The following is a 27,927-nucleotide window of genomic DNA, read 5'->3' as shown; positions in this document are numbered from 1 at the left end:
GTGGAATTCTAGGAAAAGAAAAAGGTACTGAGGTGCAGCTATTCTGGGGGCTCAAGGCTGCTTAATATATATTTTGGTGCCCAGTCATGGTCTCTTCTAGGGTGGGGCTTAGGCACTGTTTTTAAGGGATACCGCTGCTTCAAAGCCAGAGCAGTCCTCCTGTTGTCCACACGGGGGCAGCAGCAGCTGCACTTCCTATTTGCAGGGATGTGTCCAGCTGCTTGAAGTTGCCCCCTAGTGGGCACTTTGTGAACCACACATTCCAGCACGGCTCCATGGTGGAAATGCATGGCGCGTGTTTCTCCCAGTGGCCCGTTGGTGAAGGACCCTGTTCCCAACCACCACACCCAAAGCCATGGGTTCAAATCCTACACTGTGTTGGATTTTTTTTTTTTTTTTTTTTGCTCATGCACAAAGTCATAATCTGCTGTTACGTGTTCACCTTGAAAATGTTTTGCTTCACCTCTAGCCATGGCTTCAGATGCTGAGATGGCCGAGTTCGGCCCCGCTGCCCCTTACCTGCGCATGTCGGAGAAGTCAAGGATTGAAGCGCAAAACCGGCCTTTCGACATGAAGAAGGACGTTTTCGTGCCCGATGACAAGGAGGAGTTTGTCAAGGCCAAGATAACTTCCAGAGAGGGTGGCAAAGTCACCGCAGAAACAGAGAGGGGCAAGGTGCCTGCTTTTTGCCCCATGCCATAGTCTAACATTCCCCTTCCCAAAATATTTAGGAAGGAACAATAACCCAGAGTATCTTTCTCCAGATCCAAAGGAAACTTCTAGAACCTCCCAGTGCTCTGATTCTTCCACCCCAAACATGTCCACCATATTTTAAACAGCCTTCTCTGCCCTCAATTTGGTCCCCAAGACTAGCTGCGTGATGCCCTCCTTATCTTCCCCCAGGGAGTTCCCTTCTGTGCCCCCACACCCTCAGATTGCTAAGTTTTGGAGCAAAGGGAGGGGTCAGAGGGGGAAGATCTGTGGTAGATCTAACCCACTGAGAGGCTTGCTGCTTGGCTTTTGGCAGACGGTGACGGTGAAAGAAGACCTGATCATGCAGCAGAACCCGCCCAAGTTCGACAAGATCGAGGACATGGCGATGCTGACCTTCCTGCACGAACCGGCCGTCCTCTACAACCTGAAAGATCGCTACGGCGCTTGGATGATCTACGTAAGTATTTCTTCCATGCTCCAGCAACCAGAGCATTTCCGAGGCTGTTCACAAAGGGCCCTGCCTTAGTGTGGATGATGCCAGCCCGCAGCCGGATCTTTCAGGAGGATGAGGCTGCTGATAAGCCAGAACAGAAATGGAACCGTCTAGATCAAATTAACGATCGATCCCTCCCAGTGTTGCGTTTCCGACCGTGGGCAGGTGCCTCCAGCAAGCCTGCAGGTGGGGTGCAGTGGGTCGTTCAATCTCCTTTCTGCGACATCATCCTCAAGGTTCTTGTCCTCTGGGTGGTGCGGGAGGAATCATTCCAGTCAGGCACGAGGATCCGCTGGGTCTCTCACTCTCCCCTTCCTCTTCCCCTCCAGACCTATTCCGGGCTTTTCTGCGTGACCGTAAACCCCTACAAGTGGTTACCGGTCTACAACGCCGAGGTGGTTGCAGCCTACCGGGGGAAGAAACGGAGTGAAGCTCCTCCCCACATTTTCTCCATCTCGGACAATGCCTACCAGTACATGCTGACAGGTAGAGAAATGCCAAGTTTGGTCAAAACGGGGGCCATCAATGTGCAGGAAAGAAGACGGGTTGGCTACAGCTGGAGGGCCAGAATAGCGCTGTGTTATGTCTCTCTTAAGTTCTCTAGCTGGAATTCTCCCGTTGATTCACAAATAAATTGCTTTGTGCAGACCTCCTCTCATCTTTCGTGTTTCCTCTATTTGGTTCCCCCTTCTTTTGCCTTTTTTTTCTTTTCTTCTTCCTTGCTTTTCCATTCTGCCTTTAATCCTACTGTGCCCTCTCTTCTTCTCTTTAGATCGGGAAAACCAGTCTATTCTGATCACGTAAGTTTCTCCTCTTGCCGACTTCTGCAAAGTTCGGAAACTTCTTGCAGTACCACCGTTTCATCCAAGCCTTCTTCTTGGTCCCGTCTTTTCACTGCCTCCGCTGGCATCCATCCTGTCCCAACTGTTTCTCTGCCTCTTCCTTGGGTAGTCGCAATGGTCTAAAGCAGAGTAGAAAGAAATGTTTCTGGGTGCCAGATGGATCATGGAAGCTAACAGACAATTGTTCCTTTAATTTGTGGGTGATTCAGCTTCCGCATTCTGGGTGACCTCTTTGCAAAACAGCAGGAATGAGGCTCCTTTGCAGCACAAGCAGTGGACAAGCGGTTGTAGGACAAAATTACCTGTATGTGTGAGATCTGGAGTACCACAGAAGGCAGCAAATCTGTTAGATTTAATGTATTATCATCATTTACTGCCCAGAGGCAGGGTAGAACTTGTGTGTGCTTCCCCTCCGGTGCCACCACCTTGGGGACCCCGCAGCGGGGAGGTGGGGCAGAGCTCCCCCTTGATCACTCTGCCCCAGGGAGCAGGATGTTTCGGGCCAGTGCGGTGGGATGAATCGAGCGCGTTGCTTTGGATTCGGTGCGAATCATTCCGGGACTTTCCTGTGGAGGCAGAAAGGAAGGACCGGAAGGTCCCAACAAACAAGAGGAAGGGTCTTCCCTCCGTGCACAGACCCGCTCAGCAACCGTGTGCTTCTGCCCACAGTGGAGAATCCGGTGCAGGGAAGACGGTGAACACCAAAAGAGTCATCCAGTACTTCGCCGTCATCGCGGCCATCGGGGACCGGTTCAAAAAGGAACAGTCGGCAGCCACGGGGAAGGTGAGTCTCTCATTGAGCCGTACATCAGGGCTGAGAGGCAAGCGACTTGTTAGGCCAAGCAACGCCTTCCGCACACCTAGGACTACAACTCCCATCATCCCCAGTGACTCCCAGATGGGAGCTGTAGTCTGCGGCAGCAGGAGGGCATCAGGCTGTGAAAAAAAGTTGTGTTAAACACTCGAAGTTGTGACCACGTAAAGACACACACCCACCCCGGCCGTGACTGCGTAAGAAAACTCTCTAGATGGCCAGCAAAAGCTAGACGGGCTCCGAGTCATTCGGCAGTAGGAGGAGAAGCAGCTGTTGCCCGTCTTGATCCCCACATTCTCTCTCTCCACGGATCATCTTTCCGGCCCTCCAGGCACCCCCCTGCCCCAACTGCCCCCAGCCCCCTTCTAACGTTTCCCGTTGCCTGCAGGGGACGCTGGAAGATCAAATCATCCAAGCCAACCCGGCCCTGGAGGCCTTTGGCAACGCCAAGACCGTGCGGAACGACAACTCCTCCCGATTTGTGAGTGCCGCTGGTCGGAAACCGGAGCCTGGGAGGTGGGAGGGGAGCCGCATGCGGCTATGTCAGGGTCACATCTCCACCCCCCGCCTTCTCCTTCCTCCCTCAGGGTAAATTCATCCGGATCCATTTTGGGGCGACAGGGAAACTTGCATCAGCTGACATAGAGACCTGTGAGTGCCGCCGACCTGTGCTAAGCAAACGGTCGCTCACCCTCTGGCGCCCGGCCACCCCCCCCCAACTGCTCTGTCTCCTCTTGGCATTTCCTAGATCTCCTCGAGAAATCTCGGGTCATCTTCCAGCTCAAGGCTGAGAGGAACTACCATATTTACTACCAGATCTTGTCCAACAAGAAGCCAGAGCTCCTGGGTGAGCATTTCCTGATGAATTACTCCAAAGGATCGTCCACTCCAGTCTGGTCAGAGACCTCTTACCCTAACCCAGTGAAGGCGAACCTTTTAGAGACCGAGTGCCCAAACTGCAACCCAAAACCGACTTATTAATCTCAAAGTGCCAACATTACAATAAAACCTGCAAACTGAGGTTTCAGTTTAGAAAAAACAACTCGCCGCCAGCCCAAGGCAAATATATATATATATATCCTTGGCAGCGCACTGGCCATGCAAAAGCTCGATGAGTCACGGCTAATGAGTCGCGGCTTGTGACATCATCGCCTGGCGCCGCTACTCCTTTCCGACCATGCGCATGGCTCCTATGTGCACCGTTATCTGATGCGCGGCTGCTGGGGCGATGCTGGGGCGACTCGGCTCGCGTGCCGACAGAGAGGGCTCTGCATGCCCGCCGTGGCCCGCATGCCGGAGGTTCCCCACCGCTGCCCTAACGGATCAGAGTAAACAATGTAAATGTTCAGGCCTTCCACCGTTACATGCTGGGTTGTGCACCCAAATACCATATTTAACATACTTAAAATATTTGAGGCCTTAAATTTGCTCAAGGGGGAACTGGGTTTCTTGAAAACTTTGCTTATTCCAGGTTTCCCTCTCTTCTGTCTTGCTGGGAATGGAAAAACAACAGAATGGGAAATAAAATTGCCGAGGTCCTACTTTCCTTATACAAATCTGTGATGTGACCACACTTACAGTTGTGTACAGTTCTGGTTGCCGCACCTAAAAAAAAGCACATCATTGAGCTGGGAAAAGTGCAAAGAAAAGCAATCAGGAATGGAACAGCTGGAATTGTTTGGCTAGGAGGAGGGCAAGGATGGAGAGACATGATGGAGGAGCACAGAATCATGCATGCCGTGGAAAGAGCGCAGAGGGCGAATTTTTTCTCCCTCTTCCGTGAAGTGACTGGCGGGCGAGTCACGCAATGAATAGTTAAACCGTGGAATCCGCTTCTGCAAGATGGGCACCAGTCGGATGGGGATTAGGCGAATTCATGGAGCGGAAGCTCTCCGTGGCTGCTAGCCTTGCTGGCCCTGGGCGACCTCCGTTATCGGAGGCGCTGCGCCCGTGTGCCCCGGTGGCTGAGGAGCTTGGGCAAGGCGGAGGTCTGAGCCCGTCCTGCTGGAGGGACCCTGTGTGCAGTGGGGTTGCCACTGGGGGAACAGGCTGTTGGACTGAGTGGGCTTTGGTTGTTCTTCCCTCCCCTGCCTGAGTGGGGTTGAACCGAGTGTTCCTTTGACAGTTTTCATGGGTGGGATCTGTCCCACCCGCTGAGGCTCCTGGGGTGAGACTTGCTGGATCAACGCCTGTCTGGACACTTGTCCGGTCAGCGTGAGTTCCGTTTCGTCTGCATTTTGACCAGTCCTGCTGGGCTGGTGCCATCCTGGTTGTCCAGCCATAGAAGAACTGGTTAGCAAGGGACCTTCTCTCTGTCTTCATTCCTGACCTGCTCAACTATTCCTTCCCCTTCCTTCCCAGACATGATGTTGGTTACCAACAACCCCTATGACTACGCCTTCATCTCCCAAGGAGAGACCACCGTCCCATCCATCGATGATGCCGAGGAGCTGCTGGCAACCGATGTGAGTCCTGCACAGGGGATGATGGTCTGCGCTGAGCGACTTATGAACGACCCACCTCCGTGGTGGCCTGGTCAGTACAAATCTCAGTTCCATTTCTCCAAACACAGAGTGCCTTTGACATCTTGGGCTTCACCCAGGAGGAAAAGAACTCCATCTACAAGTTGACGGGCGCCATCATGCACTTCGGAAATATGAAATTTAAGCAGAAGCAACGTGAAGAACAGGCTGAGCCCGATGGCACTGAAGGTGAAAATACCATGTTTCTTCGTGGGGGAAATCAGGGAAGGGCAGGATGGAGGTTATGTCCCGTGCGTGAACAGAGTGCAGATCACGCTGCTGGCCAGTTCTGGTGGTCCACCTCATATCAGCAGAGTGTTGAAGACATCATCAAAACTTTCCAGACTAGAGGGACACTTTACCTAATCCAGCAAACTGAACAAAGGTCTCTTGTTCCCGTAAACCAGGGGTGCCGTATTTCATACCCCAGGATCAAATCCGGCCCTAATAGGTCTCCTTACAGTCACACCTCCATGTCCTGAAACGCATTTGGTGGTTTTCTAACAGTTGTGCTGTTCTTTCCCCATTCTAAAAACCAGAAATGCCTCCCTTAAAAATTAATTAAAGGCCATAAGAGCTCAGTGCTAAAACCTGCTGGTCGGCCTTTGAACGTCGGGCCCCTTCCATCTCGCTCTTGGCTGCACCAGCACCGCAATACATTCCGCAAGAGCTTTTCCAAAGCAGAAGACGGCCTCCCGTCTCCAAGAAGCTCCACGCTCTTGCCTTAAGCAACTTGGCCCATCCTCCCTGCTTTTCTCCATGCATGGACCCGATCCCCGAAGTTGCATATGGTGCCACCTGCATCCCTTCCTTCAGATCTAGGTCTCCCCACTGGCCTTTGCCATGTCTTCCTCACTGACTTTCCAGTGTGTCTGCCCTCCTTCTGTCCCAGGATGGCAAGATTTCCTCTCAAGGTGTTTTCTCGCTCTACCTTGACAGAAGCCGACAAGTCGGCCTACCTGATGGGGCTGAACTCCGCAGACCTCCTCAAGGGACTCTGCCACCCAAGGGTCAAAGTGGGCAACGAGTACGTCACCAAAGGGCAGAATGTCCAGCAGGTGAGCACCTGGTCTGAGGCGGGGCCGTCGGACGCCCTCCCAACGCCTTGAAGTGAGAAGGTTGGCCACGTGGCCTTCCTCTGATCGAAGGGCAGCCCAGGGCCCTCCAAGAACCAAACGAACAGCTGCCCATCAGAGGGTGCGTTCCAAGAACAAGTCTATTCAAATGAGAAGAATTCTCATCTGCGCATATACATGAGCATTATGCAAATGCTGTAGACAAGGACATCCTCTTTATCCTTCTTTTTTGGTGATGCTTTCCCTGCTTTTTCCTTTTTCGATGGTTCATATGAAGCCGTGCTAGGAAGGAACCCAATTTTGAAACCGAGTCGCATTTTGCAGTCGGGAAGGGACGTGTCCTTTTCGTCAAGGTTTGAAGGCCACGTTCAGCCATGCACATGGACATCTCCACTTCCTCCTCTCGATTCCTAGAGTTTACTTGTAACTCCTCTTGAGAAACCAGAGAAGGATCCAGGTGCATCTCTTCCCACACAACCCTCTCGCCTTTTCTGAACAGGTGTGCTATTCTACCGGGGCCCTGGCCAAGGCCGTCTATGAGAAGATGTTCAGCTGGATGGTCATGAGAATCAACAGCACCCTGGAAACCAAGCTGCCGCGGCAATATTTCATCGGGGTGTTGGACATCGCTGGTTTTGAGATCTTTGATGTGAGTAGGTCCTCCATGGAACACGCATTCTGCCTGGCTTATGGGAGGATGGTCCTGGCAGGCACTGCCCAACGCTGGGTAAGGTGGCCTCCAGGGGACCAAAGGCCACCTTGTCCGTCCATCCACCCACCCACCTGTCTGTCCACACATGGCCCTATGAAAATAGACCCTGGGCTTGCTTCCAGAAAGGCGCTGTGGGTCGCAGGGCCCTGGGGAAGTGCTCTCTGCCCAGAGGACTGGTTTCCGGGGGGTCCGCCTCTCCAGGGGTGGTCTGGCTCACAGGAGTGTCCTTTCATTCCCCGCGCGCCAGTTCAACAGCTTCGAGCAGCTCTGCATCAACTTCACGAACGAGAAGCTCCAGCAGTTCTTCAACCACCACATGTTCGTGCTGGAGCAGGAGGAGTACAAGAAGGAGGGCATCGAATGGGTCTTCATCGACTTTGGCATGGACCTGCAGGCCTGCATCGACCTCATCGAGAAGGTTCTTCCCTCCCTCCCTCCCTCCCTCTCGTACACACGCGCAGAAATAGTTCCTCTTTGTTGATGTGTAGCGTAAGGCAAGTGCCCCCTGGAGCATCTGTGGGGTGATGGCCGATTGGGGGCCACAGAGAGCAAGGATGGCTCTCAGGCCCATGGTTCAGTGGTCCGTGGAAGGTCTGTGCCCCATTCACTCACATCCCACCCTGATGTATGGACCCACATGCCTCCACATTTGGACTGGACGTGAAGGTCCACCTTGCTCTCTTTCGAAGGCTGCCAAGAATGGTTTTCGGGAACATCCCCGGTCTGGGGGAGCTACCGAGCGGGGTTGCCCCTTCAGGAGGTGACGCCCTGGCTCCTCTTCCACAGCCGATGGGCATCATGTCCATCCTGGAGGAGGAGTGCATGTTCCCGAAGGCCACGGACATGACCTTCAAGGCCAAGCTGTTCGACAACCACCTGGGCAAGTCGGCCAACTTTGGGAAACCCCGAAATATCAAGGGCAAACCGGAGGCCCACTTCTCCCTCATACATTATGCCGGCACCGTGGACTACAACATCATCGGCTGGCTGCAGAAGAACAAGGACCCACTCAACGAGACGGTGGTGGGGCTCTACCAGAAGTCGGCCCTGAAGCTGCTGGCAAACCTTTTCGCCAACTACGCCGGAGCAGATGCACGTAAGGGAGAGGACGCGGGTGCACGCGTGGGCGTCTTCGGAACAGGAAACCGGCTGCGCGCGTTGTGGGCGTAATTTTTTTAACGGATTAGCTGCCGATGGCCGCTCCCCCGGTGTGCCGCTTGGGCGCTCTGGGGGGCTGTCAGTGGCTGACAAGATGGGGATTGGGCAAGTTGGCCATTGCGGCAGAGATTATAATCTCTGGGGAATAAGAAGATTAAAGGGAGGGAAAGCCCTCATGAGTGAGGCCACGGGTCCCCTGGCTATCCGAAGGAAGTCCCGAGTGGGGAGGAAGATGAGGGTAGGACCAAGCAACCGCTCGCCTGTTGGGGGCATCATGGTTTGTTTGGTTCATTCCCTGGGGGGGGGGTTAGCATGATGTCAAAATGAGCCTACCAAGTCCAGTCCAGCCCATGGGACGGGAGGGAACCCAAAGGCCTTGGCAAAACTCACCAGCCATATCGTCTGGCATCTTACCTGACTCTGGTAAAGTCCCCCGGATATTTTGGGCTTCGGCTCCCACCCACCTCGATAAGTATGGGCGGCGGTTGGGTATGGTGGCAGCTGTCATTCCAAACATCTGGAGAACTCCAGACTGGGGAAGATGTGCTATGGTGTGGTGTCAGGAGAGGGTTGGACTGACGTGGATGCCTTTCTGAAACCTGGCCTGCCTCGCAGGCTTGTTGTGAGGTGAGACGGGGCAGGGCGAATTAGGTTTGCACCCTGAACCTGCAGAGGAATTAACAGGGAGACCTGGCAGCTCCTTACACGGAAGGGTGCCGCTTCTGCCTCTGGCCCCCCCAATTACAAGCACCCCACTGAGGCACCAGAGAGCTTCTGCGACTTGCAATAGGTAATTTTGAAGCAGGTGAAGAACTGCAAGATAAAACTCCCCGTGTCTCCCTGATCCGGTCAAGGCAGGTGATTGTTTATAAGTAAAACATAGAAACAGAGCGAGTCAGAAGGGGGCTCCCGGGCCATCTAGTCTGACCTCCGGCACCAGTCAGCTCTGCTCACGACATGCCCACCATCTGCACGTCCAGCCTATCTTTGAACACCCGCACCGATGGGGCCTCAACGACCTCTCGTGGAAGCCCATTCCACACCCTCGGGTTCCTAACTGTCAGGAAGTGCTTCCTGGCATCTAAATTGAACCTTGGCTCCCTGAGCTTTGCTCCGTTGGAGCGCGTCCTGCCTTCCTCTGCAGGGGAGAACAGGTCTCTACCCATCTCTATGCGACACCCCCTCACATACCTGAGTGTCGCCAACATATCCCCTCTGAGTCTCCTCCAGGCTGAAGAGACCCAGTTCCCGCAGTCTCGCCTCAGATGGCTTCCCCTGCAAACCGGCCACCAACCTTGTGGCCCTACGCTGCACTGACTCCAACCTGGCTATATCCTTCCTGTAATGAGGGGCCCAAAACTGAGCACAATACTCCAGTTGCAGACGCACCAGAGTCGTATGGAGTGGCAGCAATACCTCTCTCGATCTAGAAGCTCGAGAAATGATGACCCAGAAGTGGCTGCCTCTAGACGTGTTGGAGTACAGCTCCCCTGGTTCCACTGGCTGGGAATGATGGGGGTTGACCTCAGACTCATCTGGAGGGCAGTGCAGTGGGGAAGGCTGTGCTGACCCACGAGGCCCGAAGTGGGTCTCCTGTCTCATTGTCTCTCTCCCCACCCACTCGGCAGCCATCGAAACCACAAAGGGGAAGGGGACTCACAAGAAGAAGGGCTCCTCCTTCCAGACCGTGTCTGCTTTGCACAGGGTAAGGAGAAAGCAAGGCATGCTTGGTTGCAGGGAACCCCGGCCGCCTCAGGGGGCTCCCTCGGCTACGGCGGGCACGGCGCCCTCTGGCTGCCCCCATCCCTTTCCTCGGAGGGCCTGCCGCCTCCTGCCGTGCCATCTGCTGGCCTCACCCCCAGAATGGATGGCACTTCCTTGCTGCAGGGGGCGCTGACTCCCTCCAGGGGTACCATTTCCCAGTGGGGGTCTGTCCGCATCCCCCATTCTGCCAGCATCTGGAAAGGAACAGGAAGGCAAGAACGAGGGGGGAGCGCGCCAGGTGAGCAGGAGAGCTTTCCGGCAAGGGCTCTCGGACGCCCAAACCGCATTCAAGCCCCGAGCTCCCATTCTGTGAAGACCCCTGACAAATTGTGCAGTTAGAACCACGCTGGTCACTGCATCTTTCCTCTGCTGAGTTATTTTCCTGCCTTCTTCCTCCTCTTTCAGTTTGTCGCCTTCCTTTCTCGTTCTGTCAAATGTACTTTTCTCCGTTTCTCCACCTGCTCCCTGTCTTCTTTCTGTTTATCCACCACTCCCAACTTCTCTCTTCGTTTTGTCCCGGCACTCATCCTTCCGCCCCTTCCCGCCAGCCGGCTCTGCGCCGTCGTCAGCCTCGTTCCTCCGTTTGCACCCGTCCTGGCCCGCCCACACTTCTTTAATTTGCTCCCCCAGGAGAACCTCAACAAGCTGATGACCAACCTGCGTTCCACCCACCCTCACTTCGTGCGCTGCATCATCCCCAACGAGACCAAGTCTCCAGGTGCGCCCCCAGGGCCCCCCTTCCGGTGTTTCGTGGGCACTTGGATTCCCTGCAGCCTTCCCTTAACTCTCCGGCCAGAGGATTCTCGGGCGGAGGACAGACCCTCGGAATCCCCAGTCAGTCGAAAAGCAAGGCAGCAGGTGCTGCTGGGGTGGGCCTGGGGGCACAGGTCCCAGCCCTTCTGCAGCCCAGGGGGTCCCCAAAGGTGCCCCAAGGCTTGGCAGCTAAGCTCACATACCACGGAATCCCAGAGAATGAGAGCGAGAGAGAAAGAGAGAGAGAATGAGATAGAGAGAGAGAATGAGAGAGAGAAGAGAATGAGAGAGCGAATGAGAGAGAGAGAGAATGAGAGAGAGAATGAGATAGAGAAGAGAATGAGAGAGCGAATGAGAGAGTGAGAGAAAGAGAGAGAAATGAGAGAGAGAGAGAATAAGAGAGAGAGAATGAGAGAGTGAGAGAAAGAAAGAGAGAGAAATGAGAGAGAGAGAGAATGAGAGAGAGAGAGGGAGAATGAGAGAGAGAGAATGAGAGAGAGAGAGAGAGAATGAGAGAGAGAGAGAGAGAATGAGAGAGAGAGAGATCAATCAGCCTTCCTCAGCCAGGTGCACCAATGACTGGGGGTGGTGGGAGTTGTAGTCCCCCACCCTAAGGTGGAGCTAGGTTGGGAACACCTGCCTTACCCTCTCGTTGGTACCTTTGTGATAATGACTGGCGCCTTCCCTTCGCACGCTCCCTCCTCCGACCTTCCTCTCCTCTCGTCCGCAGGCGTGATGGACAACCCCCTGGTCATGCACCAGCTGCGCTGCAACGGGGTCCTGGAGGGGATCCGGATCTGCCGGAAGGGATTCCCCAACCGGATCCTCTACGGGGACTTCAGGCAGAGGTGGGCTTGTCCCTCAGTTCCTGGGGTGGGGTGGCTGTCTGATAATGCTGCAGGGAAGCTCGGGGAAAGGCACACACCTGTGGGGAAGCCCCGGGGCACCGTGGGGCAGTGTTTGGGGCATCGCCTGCGCTGCAGCTGGGCACCAGGGTGACGCTTTCTTGGCTCCAAGGTAAAGTGACTCCAGCCCCATTTCTGCATTCCTTCGTCTTGAATTCTTTCATCTTTGTGAGAGAGGACTTGGGAAGGAATAAGATACCACGGGGAATGCAGGCTCCACAGCAGATAGCTCTTAGCTGTTCCCACCCAACCTCCTTCTATAGCACCTGGGATCTCCCCAGGCACGGACTACAGCTTTCCAAGCTTATCTTCACAATCACAAGGACTAGAAACTTGGTTTTAAAGGAAAACACAGAGAGAGAGGGATAAAAAAAATGGAGGCTCTCAGGATCCGGGTGCCCTACCTCAACCAGTCATGAAACATGCATGGCCCTGGGCTTCAGTGGGGCTAGCAGCCATGGCAAAAACATGCCGAAGAGAAGCTTTCAGAAGTATTGAATGCCCTTACCTTTCTTGTTTCCAGGTACCGCATCCTGAACCCATCTGCCATCCCCGAGGGCCAGTTCATCGACAGCAGGAAGGGAGCTGAGAAGCTGTTGAGCTCCCTGGATATCGACCACAGCCAGTACAAATTTGGGCATACCAAGGTGAGGAGGAAGAGAAGCCAGTGCAAGCCCCTTGCCCAGGAAACAGTCATGTCTCTCGCCGCATTCTGCTCACACTGAGGACTAGAAGCACAGATGCCTTTAAATCAAGGCCCCTCTCTCTGCTGCTCAGGTGTTCTTCAAGGCCGGTCTCCTGGGGTTGCTGGAGGAGATGAGAGATGAGCGTCTCTCCCGCATCATCACACGCATCCAAGCTCAGTCCCGCGGTGTTCTCGCTCGGATAGAATTCCGGAAGATCATGGAACGGAAGTAGGTGTTTGTGGGTGTCACTGGGGAAGCTCCCCTCCGAAGGGGACAATCATCCCCTGAGGAGCAAGGCCCCTGGAAGCCTCTGCTTCAGCAGTCCCTGGCCAGCCCTCTGCAGTCCCTTTTCATCTCAGCAGATATTTTGGATGGCATAAGGGCAAGAGCGTTGGGCGGAGACGTGGGAGATCCCAGTTCTGGTCCCACTCACCCGTCCTAAGATCTTGCCAGCACATAGTACCGAGTTTGTATGCACGGCCTGAAAGACTAGAGAACTTGAAGACGGTCCGGATACGTCAATTGGTTCAAAATAGAGCTGCCAGGCTGCTGACAGGGACGGGGCGTTATGCTCACATGACTCCAGTCCTCCGTCAGCTTCACTGGCTCCCCATTGAAGTCCGGGCCCAATTCAAGGTGTTGGTGATGACCTATAAAGCCCTAAACGGCTTGGGTCCTGGTTACCTGAAGGAGCGCTTATGTCCATATATGCCCACCTGCCCCTTGAGATCTGCGGGAGAGGCCCTTCTCCGGGAACCCTCCTTCAAGGAAATTAGGAGGGTGAGTACCCAGAGGAGGGCTTTCTCTGTGGTGGCACCCAATCTATGGAATGCGCTCCCCAGAGAGGTCCGCCTGGCGCCGTCATTATTTGTTTTTCGGCACCAGGCGAAGACCTTTTTATTCAAATGTCATTTTAATTGTTAATAGTATTTATTTATTTTATTCTTTGGCCAGGGCGACTTAATTTATACTGTTAATTTATATTATTTATTGAGTTTATGATGGTTGTGAGCCGCTCCGAGGCTTCGGCGAATGAGGCGGCATATAAATCTCCTAAATAAATAAATAAACCTATGAAAGAGGTTCTTAGGAAGCCGAATTCTCCACTGCCAACGTCAAGTTTCCTTGAAAAAAGGGGTGATATTGTAGAGTTGGAAGAAGTGGCAACAGAGACACAAAAGTGATCAAAGAGCTGGCGCAAATCCACTATCAGGAAAGGGTGTGACTCCTGAGACTGTTTGCTTTAGGAAAAATAAGTGAGGGAGGTGCACCTCAGAAGTGCACAACATTGTGCTGGGCATGGAGAAAGAGGATGGGGGGCCCATTTTTCTCCCTCTCCCAGAATATCGGACCCCAGTAGGGTCATCCCATGAAGCAGATAGGTGGAAGATTCGGGGGGACGGGGGGACGGGAGGACGTCTTCATATTGTGCACAGTTAAACTGTGGAATTCCCTGCCACAAGATGCAGCGTTGGCCACCAGTCTGGATGGGCAAATTCCTGGAGGGAAAAGCTATTCGTGGCTACTAGTCCTCATGGTTCTGTGCTTCCTCCTCTGCACACCAGTTGCTGGGGGACACAAGTAGGAGGGTGTACCCGTGACCTGGTCTGATGTTTTCCTTTGTTGCCATCCTCTTCACAGGGAATCTCTGCTGGTGATTCAGTACAACATTCGGGCCTTTATGGTAGTGAAGAATTGGCCTTGGATGAGGCTGTTCTTCAAGATCAAGCCCCTGCTGAAGAGTGCGGAGACAGAGAAGGAGATGTTGGCCATGAAGGAGGAGTTTGGCAAGCTGAAGGAGGCCCTGGAGAAGTCAGAGGCTCGGCGGAAAGAGTTGGAAGAGAAGATGGTCTCCTTGCTTCAGGAGAAGAACGACCTCCAGCTGCAAGTTCAGGCCGTGAGTGATGGCACAACCTTGGGATTCTGCCAGTGTTAGCACTTGGGGTCCATGTTTTTATCTCCGTATTGTCTGAGCTCCGCTAAGAGTGAAGCACATGGCACCAGAAGCAGAACGAACTCAGGTGGGTCAAGGCTTAGGTGTCACGGTCGTCTCATTTTTTCAATGCCCTCCTTAGGAGCAAGACAATCTTGCTGATGCGGAAGAGCGCTGCGACCAGCTGATCAAGAACAAAATCCAGCTGGAGGCCAAAGCCAAGGAACTGAACGAGCGTCTGGAAGATGAGGAGGAGATGAACGCCGAGCTGACGGCCAAGAAGCGGAAGCTGGAGGACGAGTGTTCGGAGCTCAAGAAGGACATTGACGACCTGGAGCTGACCCTGGCGAAGGTGGAGAAGGAGAAGCACGCCACGGAGAACAAGGTAAGGGTGGGGAAAGGCAGGCAGAGTTAGAGGATAGTCCAAGATTGCCCTCCTTAAGCAGTCCGAGGTGTTGTGTTGACATTGGCCTGGTTGGATGAGGATCTGCTCGGTAGGTTGACCTTGGGAATATTCCACTGAGTGGACCCAGAATTTGCTTTGGAAGCCTCCAGAGTTCCTTCAGGCCACCACTCTGCACAAGTTTTGATGGATAACAGTCCCACAACTCCAAGCATAGGTCCAGTGAGGTCTAGGGTCCCTGACGCAAACCCCAATGTGGCCACAGGTGAAGAACCTCACCGAGGAGATGGCCGGCCTGGATGAGATCATCGTCAAGCTGACCAAGGAGAAGAAGGCCCTCCAGGAGGCACACCAGCAAGCGCTGGATGACCTGCAGGCCGAGGAAGACAAGGTCAACACCCTCACAAAGGCCAAGGTCAAGCTGGAGCAGCAGGTGGATGATGTGAGTACCTGGGCATGCCAGGTGGGCCGTTGTCACGGAAGGTGCAGAGGTTACTGAAGCAGGTGTTGCTTCTGGGCTTGACCTCTTCCTTACTTGGCGCAACAGCTGGAGGGCTCCTTGGAGCAAGAGAAGAAGATCCGAATGGACCTGGAGCGGGCGAAGAGGAAGCTGGAGGGCGACCTGAAGCTGACCCAAGAGAGTATCATGGACCTGGAGAATGACAAGCAGCAGCTGGAAGAGAAACTGAAGAAGTAAGGGGTGGTTTGTTGCTTTTTTAGAATAAGTTTTATTCAGAATTATAACCCTAAAACAAAGAACAACTAAAAACGACATCAGTCATCAGAAACATCGGACCTGCTGGGTCAGTCCCCACATTTTTTTCCATTTATGATAACTTAGAAACAGATTTAAATCTATACGAAGTCCCGTTTCTCTAGCCAATAATAAAAAGAGTCCCAAGTTTGACAGAAATCAGCATCTTCTTTCTCCTTCAATGACAAAGTCAACCTGTCCGTTTCTGCACAGTCCAAGATCTTGGGGATGGTTGAACTTGCACTGAGCAGGGGGTGGGACCCAACGGCCCCCTGGCCCCAACGCTTCCATTCTGTGATTCTGAGGTCCTGAGAACGGTGCCTCCCCCTTTCCCCACCTCGGCCCTGCTTGTTCTGCCTCCCCATGGCTGAATCCAACCAGGTCCTTGTCTTCCACAGGAAAGACTTCGAGCTCAATGCCTTGAATGCCAGAATTGAAGATGAACAATCCCTGAGCATCCAGCTGCAGAAGAAGCTCAAAGAGCTACAGGTGAAAGGCTGATTGCAAGGATATATAGCATCTCGAACATCCTGAATTCTAAAATCTGGGCTGATGTGAGGTCTAGAACACAACATTTTGGGGTCGCATCCAGCTCAACCTTCTCTACTCTGGTCCTTCATAGACAGAGGATAACTTTCATAATTGTCATCCAGAAGGTACCAGGTTGGAGAAGTCTGGTTTCGCTGGTCTGATGGATATTATTTCTCTAGAAACGAGTCTTCCTCTGCCTTTTAGTAAGCACCTCCTGCTCGTAACAGATATTTTTATACCTTGCTAAGGATGGGCTTCCTTTCGCTCTCTCTGGTGCAGGCACGGATCGAAGAGCTGGAAGAAGAGCTGGAGGCCGAGCGCACGTCCCGGGCCAAGGTGGAGAAGCAGCGCGCCGAGCTCTCACGGGAGCTGGAAGAGATCAGCGAGCGCCTGGAGGAGGCCGGGGGTGCCACCTCGGTGCAGATTGAGCTCAACAAGAAACGGGAGGCCGAGTTCCAGAAGATGCGGCGCGACCTGGAGGAGGCGACGCTCCACCACGAGGCCACGGCGGCCACGCTCCGCAAGAAGCACGCCGACTCCGCGGCGGAGCTGGGCGAGCAGATTGACAACCTGCAGCGCGTGAAGCAGAAGCTGGAGAAGGAGAAGAGCGAGCTGAAGTTGGAGCTGGACGACGTGGCCTCCAACATGGAGCAGCTGATGAAGTCCAAGGTGCCCTCATGGGTGGGGGAGGCGGAGCTAAATCTGGGGCAGAGCAAGGAAGAAGACTTGAGGATAGAGCTTAACTCAGCTGTGGCATTAATAGACATTTTAAGAGAGGATTAGGGGTTTGGGGAAGACACATGCTTGCAAAGGGGTTGTAGCCGGCACCCCGAAAATATACTCCCCCTGTGCCTGGCTGTCTTCTCCTTTTGCTTCTTCATTCTTAAACATTTTCCGTAGTTTTCCTCAGTTCCTTGCTCTCCCCCTCATCCTTCCCATCTTCATCTTTTTCTTTCCCCTAACTGTCTAAACACCTGTTGTCTTCCCCACTCGCCCGCTTTGGTTTTGCCAACGCCGTCCTCTCCTCCTTGGATTTCAGGCCAACCTGGAGAAAATGTGCCGCACCTTTGAAGATCAAATGAACGAGCACCGGACCAAGGCTGAAGAGTCTCAGCGAATGGTGCACGACCTCACCACCCAGCGAGCCAAGCTGCAGACGGAGAACGGTGAGGGAGCGGATCCTGCCGCCTGTTCCATCCACAGGGAGGTCGGGGGCTGCCTCACCCCGGCCCAGCCCCTTGCTCCATCCAGCCCAGCCTGGGGATGTTGGGAACCGAGCAAAGCAGAGCAAGGCCGAGCCGTGGCCCCTTTCCTTGCAGCTCCCTAGTTTGCCGGTGACTTGTGAGCTCTTCCTTACTCCCATCCAATCCAAACTCTGTGCCAGGGGTCCACCCCAAGTGTGTCTGATGGTCCACTGGCCACCAGCCTCTGCCAAACGAAAAGGCAAGGAGGAAACCAACACTCTAGGACCAAGTTCTGATTCACAGAATCATAAAATCCTAGATTAATAGAGTTGGAAGGGGCCAAGGAGGCCATCTAGTCCAGCCCCCTGCTGTTGCAGGACACCACGTTACACCACCCCACTCAGATGTCTGTTCAGCTTCTTTTTGAATGTCCCCAGTGTGGGAGAGCCCCTCACCTCTCCAGGCAGCTGGTCCCACTGTCCTCTTGCTCAGACAGTGAGGAAGCTTTTCCTGATGTCCAGCCTGAATCTGGGTTGTTGCAGCTTGAATTGATTATTCCATGTCCTGCACTCTTGGCATCAGCAAGAAGCGATCGTGACCTTCCTCTTTGTGACACCCTTTGAGGTACTTACACAGTGCTACCATGTCCCCCTCAGTCTTCTCTTCTCAAGGCTGAACACATCCAGTTCATTCAGTCTCTCCTCATAGAGCAGTGTTTCCAAACGCTGAATCATTTTTGCTGCCCTTCGCTGGACCCTTTCTAATTTACCTGCATCTTTCTTAAATCTTGGTGTCCAGAACTGGACACGATATTCCAGATGTGGTCTGACTAGTGAGGAGTATAGAGAAACTACTACTTCTCATGATCTGGAAGTAATTCTGTTAATGCATCCCAAAATGGCATTTGCCCTTTTGGCGGCTGCATCACATTGTTGGCTCATGTTTAGCCTATTGTCCACAATTACTCCAAGATCTTTTTCTTTTTCAGTTCTGTTGAGCCGCGTATTCCCCATCCTGTATCGATGAATTTGGATCCTTTTTCCTAGGTGGAGGACTTGTCCCTATTTCTGTTGCTTTCAGCCTAGTGTTCAAGTTTTATCAAGATCGCCCTAGGTCTCCATTCTGTCTTCTAGGATGTTCGCTATTCCACCCAGTTTTGTATCGTCTGTAGACTTGATTATCTTTCCTTGTCCTTCCTTATTTAAATCATCAATAAAGAGTTTGAAGAGCACTGGGCCCAGGACTGAATTCTGTGGCACTCCACTAGTTACCTCCATCCAGTTTGAGAAGGTGCCAATGAGGAGAAATCTTTGTGTCCAATTTAGCAGCAATTTTGGATCCACCTTATAGTTTTTCTATCTAGTCCACTTTTTGCTAATTTGCTCATCAGAATGTCATTGGGCACTATATCAAAATCTTTGCTAAAGTTGAGGTAGATTATGTTCACGGTGATCTCTCTGTCATTTAGGTAGGTTACCCAGTCAAAAAAAGAGATTAAATTAGCCTGACAGGATTTATTTTTGATAAATCAGTGTTGACTTCTATTAATCACTGCATTTTCTTCAAGATGTTTGCAGACTGAATTTTTAATAATTTCCTCCAGAGTTTTACAGGTGTTGATGTCAGACTAATGGTCTGTAGTTCCAAGGTTCATCTTGTTCCTCCTTTTTTAAGATAGGGGCACTGTTAGCCCTTCTCATCTGGCACTTCTACCGTTTTCCATGATTTATCCAAAATAATAACCTGTGGTTCTGAGAGTTCCTTAGCTATCTCTTTTATGACACTAGGATGGCATAGATTGGGTCCTGGAGATTGGAACATGTTTATTCCATCTAGGAATTCCTTTGTCCGTCGGTTGTGGGATGCCACCGCTCACTTCCAGCTTGTACTTCCTCTTTGTTGTAGATTTTCTTGTGGGAGATGCCCCAGGCGAAGTAGGAACGGAGCACCTCCACTTTTTCTTTCCTTGTCGTCTGTTATCACTCCGCCATCCAGTTTACCTAGTGAGACGCCCTTCCCTTTCTCACGTCTTTTGTTCTGGATGTCTCTGAAGGAGGCTTCCTTGTTGTGCTTAGCAATAGCCTCCCTTGCTGTTCTCAGTTCATCTCCTGCTTTAGCCTTCCTGATGCAATTCCTGCCACTCCTCGCTATTTGTTTATATTCCTCCTTTGTGGCCTGACCCTGCTTCCACCTCCTGTACATGTTCTTTTTTCCTTTTAGGTTGTCACTTAACTTTCTGTGGAGCCACATGGGCTTCCTCTGTTGTCTTCTGCTCTCTATTGTCCTCTACATTCCTGCCATAGAAGCCCTGTTCCTAGAGTGTCCCTGGAGCATCCGAAGAAGCAGTGCCTGACCGCTCCTGCTGGCTTCCCAGGATGCTCTGGAGATGTTCTAGCAAACCACAGAGCCTGTGCCTAGAGGGGCTTTTCTTCTCCTTTTCGGGAATGGGGCTGGGGTGGCTGAGGACGGGAGCGGGTTTCAAAACCTTGATGCTGTGGCACGGAAGAGATGCTGTTGGGCAAGAATGGGATGCGTTAGTGCTGCGTGTGAGCATGGAAGTGGGGTGAGAATGTGTGTGAGGGGGGCTTGCATGAAGGATGCGGGGGGCCATCCCTCACTGCACGCCCCGTTTAGTCCTTGGGGCCAAAAAGGTTGGGTACCCCTGACCTGTGCTTTCCTTCCTCCATAGCGTTCCTTCCCTCTTCCCATATCCCACCTACACTTTCCTTCCTTCTTTCAAAGTGATTGTCCAGACAGTCGTCAGTCATTTCCAAGCAGAAGTTATATTTTAATCATATATCATTGAATCATTTAATGCATAGTCTGGACCATCCTCTATCAGCAAATTTCCCCACCATAAACATCATATTAAAAGACTCTGCTGCCAACCCATTTCGATAAAACACAGACCACAACATCTTGGATGGGTCTTTGATGGCTCCCATTTGGAAAATTTGTACCAAGGGGAGATCCACAGGGATAGAGAACTGGTGGTTGGAGGGATCCCTTTGCAGTCTTTTCAAAATGGCGACCAACCCGGAGGAAAAGGAGAGCCATAAACAGCTCCGCCTTAGAAGCGATGTGACGCTTCCCAGGCTTCCTCTGCCTCACCGTGACAGACTCTTTTCCTTCCCAGGGGAATTATCTCGCCAGTTGGATGAGAAGGAGGCATTGATAAACCAGCTCACACGGGGGAAATTGACTTACACCCAACAGTTGGAAGACCTGAAGAGGCAACTGGAGGAAGAAGCCAAAGTAAGAAGTCCATGGAGGTTGCGGACCAGGAGTGGGGAATCAAGAGCGTGCAGAGAGCAAATTAGATTCTGCAGATTGAGGGCTCCTGAGAACGTGTGTTTGTTTGGGTCCCCTTAGGCCAAGAACGCTTTGGCCCATGCGCTCCAGTCGGCCCGCCATGACTGCGACCTCCTGCGGGAGCAGTACGAGGAGGAGACGGAGGCCAAGGCGGAGCTGCAGCGCCACCTCTCCAAGGCCAACTCCGAGGTGGCACAGTGGAGGACCAAGTACGAGACCGACGCCATCCAGAGGACGGAGGAGCTGGAGGAGGCCAAGTGAGTGCCCATTTCTGCCGCCATCGCATCTTGCAGCCAGAGCAACCCCACCCCTGCCGCCTCACCCTTCCCCAACATTTTCCTTCCCTTTCCATCCCCCCAGCAAGCCACAGGACCTGAGGCTGTTTCACCCCCATGGCAGTGGTGGTGTAGTGGAACCGGGACTCGCAGGGTCAAAGCACCGGGACCTTCTGACTCGCAGGGTTGATGCCCTCAACCCACACCCTCACTCAGGCTTCCTTGTTCTGCCTTAGCAAAGCTCTCACAGGAATTGTGGGAAAATGGGCTTTCCCAGCAGCGGTATTTCCTTCCCCAGTATCCTTGGTATAACGTGAAAATCTTGGGGGAGGCTTGGTGCTGAATAGACAATTAAGACCCAGCAGGCTTGGTTTCTCCTTGTATTTCTGGGTTTCTTGGCTTCTCCTTGTAGGTGTTTCTGTCCCTGCCACAATGAGTATCCGCACTTCAAAATTCACCAGTACACTGCAAGACCCTTACTCCTCATTCTCTTTTGTCTCCTGGAGGTGTCCTACCTCTTCCTTCCTTGGCTTACTGTTGTCTCCTTGTGGTGTGCCAGGAAGAAGCTGGCGCAGCGGCTGCAGGACGCCGAGGAGGCGGTGGAGGCCGTGAACGCCAAGTGCTCCTCGCTGGAGAAGACCAAGCACCGGCTGCAGAACGAGATCGAAGACCTCATGGTGGACGTGGAGCGCTCCAACGCGGCCGCCGCCGCCCTGGACAAGAAGCAGAGGAACTTCGACAAGGTACGACAGGCTGAGGAGAAGTGAGAGATCATTTCTGGCAGTTGGCCGCCATGGGCCAGTGCTGGTCAAAGAAGGCCTTTGAGGCCTCCTTCATGGCACAAAGGCAGAAGAGCGTAGTGGGAGAGAAAGCAGAGAACCCAGCTGTGTTGGAGAAAGTCTCCGGTTCTCGGGCTGAGAGATCTTGGGTAGTTGGAGATTTCCAGCATCTCAAGAGTGTGGTGTAGTGGTTAAGAGCATGGGACTGGGACTCAGACGATCTTGGTTCTAGTCCCCGCTCGGCCATGGAGCCAACTGGGTGACTCTGGGCCAGTCACAGACTCTCAGCCCAACCTACCTCACAGGGTTGTTGTTGTGGGGATAAGATGGAGGAGCAGATGTAAGCTGCCTTGAGCCCTTTGTAGGAAAAAGGCAGGATATCAATCAATCAATCAATCAAATTGGGATGAGTTTGCACTTGAGGGCTTGTCACAATTGCCATCCAGTGTAATGCATAGCTGTAGAGCCTAAACTGGCACATCCCGTACTCCAGATCTGGCATGAGAACCCGGGGCTGGTCTCATCCCTCAGCCTAGTCATGACCTCCAAAAAGATAGGCTGCGTTGCATCTCCTAGCAAACAGCCGAACTTGTATCTTGGGGGTGCAGAACCTCCTTCACATGGATTCCTTTCAGGGAAGCTCTCGGGGGCCGCATCCCCGTGATGGGTGGGGCCAAGACAAAAGGGGTGGGGCTAAAGTACCAGCATCTTTGAGCATCAAGCTCTTATTGTTAGTAATTAAGCCTTAGAAAGGGCACTTTGATATTTTAGAATGGGGGGAAAACCACACAAAATCTGGGAGACCACTGAAGAATCTGCAGTTGTGGGAAGCGGGGGAGACTGGGAAAAGGGGCGTGGCCATTTGGGGAATACTGGTGGGCCCAACAGGCCTGGGGGGATCTGGCCCACTGGCCTGAGGTTCAGCACCACTGCTCTATCGGCTTGCTTCGTTGGAAACAGTGCCTGTAGACATCTGCAAAAGCCACTGCCACCCAAACCTGATTCTCTGTTTCCACTTGTCAACAACTCCAGATCCTGGCCGAGTGGAAGCAGAAGTTTGAGGAGTCCCAGACGGAACTGGAGTCTTCCCAGAAGGAGGCGCGCTCGCTCAGCACGGAGCTCTTCAAGCTGAAGAACGCCTACGAGGAGTCGCTGGAGCACCTGGAGACCTTCAAGAGGGAGAACAAGAACCTGCAGGGTGAGTCTTTCCCCCTTCGCCGCCAAGGTCTCCTCAGTGGGCCTACCTCACAGGGCTGTTGTGCTCTGAATGAGCCCTCACCTGCTGAGCCTTGCCCTTTTTTTCCTTCGGGTAGAGGAGATTTCGGATCTCACAGAGCAGCTTGGGGCCAGCGGCAAGAGCATTCACGAGCTTGAGAAAGTGCGGAAGCAGCTCGAGGCGGAGAAGATGGAGCTCCAGGCGGCTCTTGAGGAAGCGGAGGTGAGGAAGACCACCTTGGACGTGATCTCACGGCACCCGCAGCCACCACATAGGCTTCCGTCCCTCTCACAGTTCAGCAGTCTTGCTGTCCTTCCCTCATATTTCTTTCTTCCTCCTCTCAAGTTCCTTCACCTTCCTCTCAGCCTTCAGCTAAATTTTGAAGGGAAGGCAGGAGAGGGCAACTCTGCCTCTTGGGCAACACCACCCATTTGAGCAAAATCCCCACCTGCTTTCAGACAGGAAATGGGCCCTTGTGTAGCCCCATAAGCACTGAACAATGGAACTCAGAATCAGGAGATACGTATTTTCTACAAACCTGCTTTGTGTCTGACATGGGATATATCACTGGTATTCCCACTCCATCCAACATCCTGTTCTAAAATAAATATTTAAGAGAGAACTATTGGCAAACAGCCTTGTCTATTTTCCATAGGAATATCGAGCAAATGTATCTCGACAGTTTCCTAAAACATGCGTGTGCATTTCTGTTTAGTAAAAATCCTGTTTCCCTCGCAAGTAAAATTCCTTGTTCTCCCATACCATGTTTTGATCAAGTACTCACTGGTTCCACCATTTTGTTCTCTCCCTTTACCCCTAATTCTGCAGGCTTCTCTGGAGCATGAAGAGGGCAAGATCCTCCGGGCCCAGCTGGAGTTCAACCAGATCAAGGCCGAGATCGAGCGCAAGCTGGCCGAGAAGGACGAGGAGATGGAACAGGCCAAGCGCAACCACTTAAGGATGGTGGACTCCCTTCAGGCTTCCCTGGACGCCGAGACCCGCAGCCGCAACGAGGCGCTGAGGGTCAAGAAGAAGATGGAGGGCGACCTCAACGAGATGGAGATCCAGCTGAGTCATGCCAACCGCGTAGCAGCGGAGGCTCAGAAACAAGTCAAAACTTTACAGGGGTATCTCAAGGTACTTCCGGGATGTTCGCTTTGGGCATCCTGTCCTTCTTCCCTCAGGTGTGTAGCACAGCAAGGTGGCCCCACCTTCCGGGCCACCGCCCCTCTCCCCTTCATCCCGGCTCTCCTTTTCTGACCAGGACACCCAGATCCAACTGGACGACGCTGTCCGAGCCAACGAGGACCTGAAGGAGAACATCGCCATCGTGGAACGCAGGAACAACCTGCTGCAGGCCGAGCTGGAGGAGCTGCGCACCGTGGTGGAGCAGACCGAACGGGCCCGCAAGCTGGCTGAGCAGGAGCTGATCGAGGCCAGCGAGCGCGTCCAGCTCCTCCACACCCAGGTGAAGCCACGCTTTTGGGGAGGTCAGATAATCTGGGGTGGGGGTCCCAGGTGACCAGCAGGAGGCTGGAGAAAACCGTAGGAATAATCAGAATGATGCTGTCCACCCGAAAGGATGAAAGAGGCACCCTGCTCTTTTCTCAGGCAATTTAGGGAGCGATTCTATGCAAGTTTGAGCAGAAAAATACCTTCTCCCAGAAAAATCTAAACTTGCCTAGATTGGAGCCTCAGTGGGTGCATTCAAGGACCTTCTCCGACACAATCCAGGCCTTCAGCGGCAATGGATGTAGATCGATTTTTTCTAAAATCCCCGGCCTGTTTCTCATGTGTTTCTTTTGCACAATCCAGAACACCAGCCTCATCAACCAGAAGAAGAAGATGGAGGCTGACATCTCCCAGCTGCAGACGGAGGTGGAGGAGTCCGTGCAGGAGTGCAGGAACGCCGAGGAGAAGGCCAAGAAGGCCATCACGGACGTGAGTGGGAGAGGAGAGGCGCCTGCGCACCGGTTCCGGCCGGGGGCTCTCCGGCGAGGACTGTGCCTGGCTGGCCACCCTAAAACAAGCGCATGTGGAAAGCACTCGTTTCTTACGTATGATGCATATTGGAGTGGACACCTTAACGGTGTGCTACAATACGACGGCATCTTCCTTCTGTGGAAAAAGGGATGAAGGGTATAAAGAAGCAGCAGCCCATAATAGCCCTGGGGGTGTGCAGCTTATGGCGATCAGTGGCCAGTATCCGTGGTGGCCGTAAGTCGTTTCCGTTGGGGGCAAACGAGGGCCTGCGGGTGTCTCACGGGCATGGCGTCCTTTTGGTCCTCCGGGGTGGTCCGGGTTCTCGAAGGAGCGGGGGGGCCTGACTGCCTGCCTCTCCCTCCCGCGGGGCAGGCGGCCATGATGGCGGAGGAGCTGAAGAAGGAGCAGGACACGAGCGCCCACCTGGAGCGGATGAAGAAGAACATGGAGCAGACGGTCAAGGACCTGCAGCTGCGGCTGGACGAGGCCGAGCAGCTGGCCCTGAAGGGCGGCAAGAAGCAGCTGCAGAAGCTGGAGGCCCGCGTGCGCGAGCTGGAGAACGAGCTCGAGGCGGAGCAGAAGCGCAGCGCCGAGGGCATCAAGGGCATGCGCAAGTGCGAGCGGCGCATCAAGGAGCTCACCTACCAGGTCCGCCTGCTCGGACAGCCGTATTTTTTCTGTAATGCTGCTGTTCCGAAACTGACACCTTTATTGACTGGTTGCTGTTCAGCTCTTCTTTTAACAGCCATTTGGCATCTTGTTTTAAAATCTGTCTAGTTTGCTTGAGTTGGTGCATGGCCCAGCCTAACCAGAATGTATTTGCGTCTGAGTCTAGTTGCCTCTGCAATATAGCAACCCCACGGAGTCAGCCCACACAGCCTCTAGAGAATCAGAGTTCTGCTCTAGAATGACCTAGAACCAGGACAATGAAGTTGTATAACCTAGAATTCCATAACTGAACAGATAGTGGGAGATCACTTTGTCCCAAATCTAGCAAGAGGAGCATCTGCCTAGGAGTCAAGCAGCTCATAAGTTGTCTCTCATATTGCAAGCAGCACACCTCTGTAGCACAATCTCTTGGGAACACGAGTGGCGCTGGGTGGTTGTGGTCATATGCCGGTCGTCTTTATGGGCTTCCCACAGGCAGCTGTGGGAAGAGAACACTGGATGAGTCAGGCCTTTGGGAAGATCCAATATGGCATTTCTGAGGTTCTAGGTTCTGCAATATAACAAATCAGCCAAGCATAGAAGGAAACTATACTCTGCCTCTCTCCCTTTATGGAAGACTTCTGAGACAGGGCTTGGTGTTCAGGGAAAATTCTAAGGGGAGAAATCGCTCTGCAATGAAGGAACCCCTCGTGCATGTCGCATTCTTGGCTCTAGAACACCGAGCCCCCTTCACGGTTCCAGAGCATGCTCCGTTTTGGGACGGTGACTTGCAGAGGACTTTCAAAATGTGACCACTTCTCTCTCATATCTAGAGCGACTCAGAACAAATTCAGGCTGACCACTGCAACAGGATGTGGCGAAGTTGTAAACGCAGCGCCGTGAACCGGCTCTGTATCTCCAGAAGATGGATTTTGACTTTTTCTTCCTCTTTCTCTCTCACCCTCTCATTTTTGCATCACAGACTGAGGAGGACCGGAAAAATCTTATACGCCTGCAAGATCTGGTAGATAAACTCCAGCTGAAGGTGAAAGCTTACAAGAGACAAGCGGAAGAGGCGGTGAGTTAGCCATTGTGCTTGACTGGCCTTTTTCTTGATATTTCTGAGGACCTTCCTAGATACATCCCTCAGAAATCAAAGCGCCTACACAGGAGATCTGCACAGTGTCCACTTTTCGTTGCTCAATTTCTCATCATTACTGCTTCTTCCACACCTAAGATATTAGCAATCACTTCCTGACCACCAAGCGACGAATGAGCACTTCCTATTCCATGTGCCACCTCCCTGGATTTTCTCCCATTCTCCGCACACCTTGAAGTATTATCTTACTTCTCCTCTGTGCTTCTCCGCATGGCTAACGAACCCCCGTCACAGCAGCTAAGCGCTCTAAACGATGACAGAGGCAAATGAAAATCCAATATCCAATTCCATTAGAATCAAAACTTACAAAGAGCGTAAAATCAAATACAGCAACGTCAGCAGAAAGGAAAATGGCAGATTAAAAACAGCCGCACTCTTAAAATCGGCCATCACCCTGCCAGATGCCTGCTGAGACGGGAAAATATTTTTTTTTGCTGGAGGGAGGAAGGGTTGGGGTCAGTTTTCTAAAACTCAGAAGGTTCACTGAGCATCCCCAAAGCTTTTTGCCTTGGGATGTGGGAGGAGCCACTCTATGGATTCACTATGGCTGGCTAATTCATGCAGCCTGAACCCTGGAAGAGGGTCATAAGCTGCGGGGTGGCACTAGAAGCCAGTTCCTTCCCCCTGGGGGGCTGTGGGATGCCCCATAGCAGAGGATGTGCCCCAGGCGCTATGGGGGCAGGGGGAAGTTTCATTCTGTTTGCACAGAACCTTCCCAAGGGCTGTTTTGAGTTAATTGACTAGTTAAACTGCCTGGAGGAACAGACACCATTGCTCAGTACTAGGATAGCAAAGCAAGTGCCCAGCAAGACTCTCCAGGGGATGGAGTTCCACAAAGGGCACTGCACAAAGCTGATCCCAAATGCACGTCTTCACATGCCTCTTCTGTGTTTCCTCTGTCTCCCAGGAGGAGCAGGCCAACAGCAACCTGGCCAAGTTCCGGAAGGTACAGCATGAGCTGGATGAAGCTGAGGAGCGGGCGGACATCGCCGAGTCCCAGGTCAACAAGCTGAGGGCCAAGAGCCGGGATATTGGGGCGAAGGTGAGAACGCCCGGAAGTGTCATCCCCCTCTCCCTTCCTTCCTTCCTTCCTTCCTTCCTTCCTTCCTTCCTTCCTTCCTTCCTTCCCTCTGTGCAATTCTCTTCTGATGCCTTCCTTTCTCTCTTTCTCTCCTTGTTCCCTTCCAGAAAGGACTGAATGAAGAGTAACTTCTTTGGAAAGCACATGTCCCATCTTCCTATAAAAACACACACCTGATTCCACACCTCAAAGGTGCTGGAGGACCCTTCCCCACTTCCCACGCTCTGTAC

General features: G+C 52.9%; 1 protein-coding gene across 1 annotated transcript; it reads left to right on the top strand.

The window, feature by feature from the left end:
• LOC123018648 (myosin-7) lies at positions 1 to 27,927 on the top strand. The gene is made up of 39 exons (XM_044420931.1): positions 1 to 24; positions 470 to 675; positions 1,028 to 1,171; positions 1,537 to 1,693; positions 1,980 to 2,007; positions 2,719 to 2,833; positions 3,252 to 3,344; positions 3,451 to 3,514; positions 3,612 to 3,710; positions 5,225 to 5,328; positions 5,436 to 5,574; positions 6,325 to 6,443; positions 6,961 to 7,110; positions 7,421 to 7,591; positions 7,960 to 8,269; positions 9,960 to 10,036; positions 10,726 to 10,813; positions 11,579 to 11,696; positions 12,277 to 12,400; positions 12,531 to 12,667; positions 14,081 to 14,336; positions 14,515 to 14,757; positions 15,041 to 15,217; positions 15,323 to 15,468; positions 15,928 to 16,018; positions 16,340 to 16,729; positions 17,100 to 17,226; positions 20,381 to 20,499; positions 20,617 to 20,813; positions 21,391 to 21,574; positions 22,643 to 22,808; positions 22,924 to 23,048; positions 23,655 to 23,963; positions 24,091 to 24,294; positions 24,642 to 24,767; positions 25,182 to 25,457; positions 26,440 to 26,535; positions 27,524 to 27,658; positions 27,805 to 27,927. Exons 2-39 carry the CDS (start codon positions 472 to 474, stop codon positions 27,823 to 27,825), a joined length of 5,829 nt encoding a protein of 1,942 aa, XP_044276866.1. The 5' UTR covers positions 1 to 24; positions 470 to 471; the 3' UTR covers positions 27,826 to 27,927.

Source organism: Varanus komodoensis, unplaced genomic scaffold, assembly GCF_004798865.1.
Source record: "Varanus komodoensis strain SLA01 unplaced genomic scaffold, ASM479886v1 scaffold112, whole genome shotgun sequence".
Lineage (NCBI taxonomy): Eukaryota > Metazoa > Chordata > Lepidosauria > Squamata > Varanidae > Varanus > Varanus komodoensis.
The sequence above is the reverse complement of the archived record's forward strand: the minus strand, read 5'-3'. Positions and strand labels throughout refer to the sequence as shown.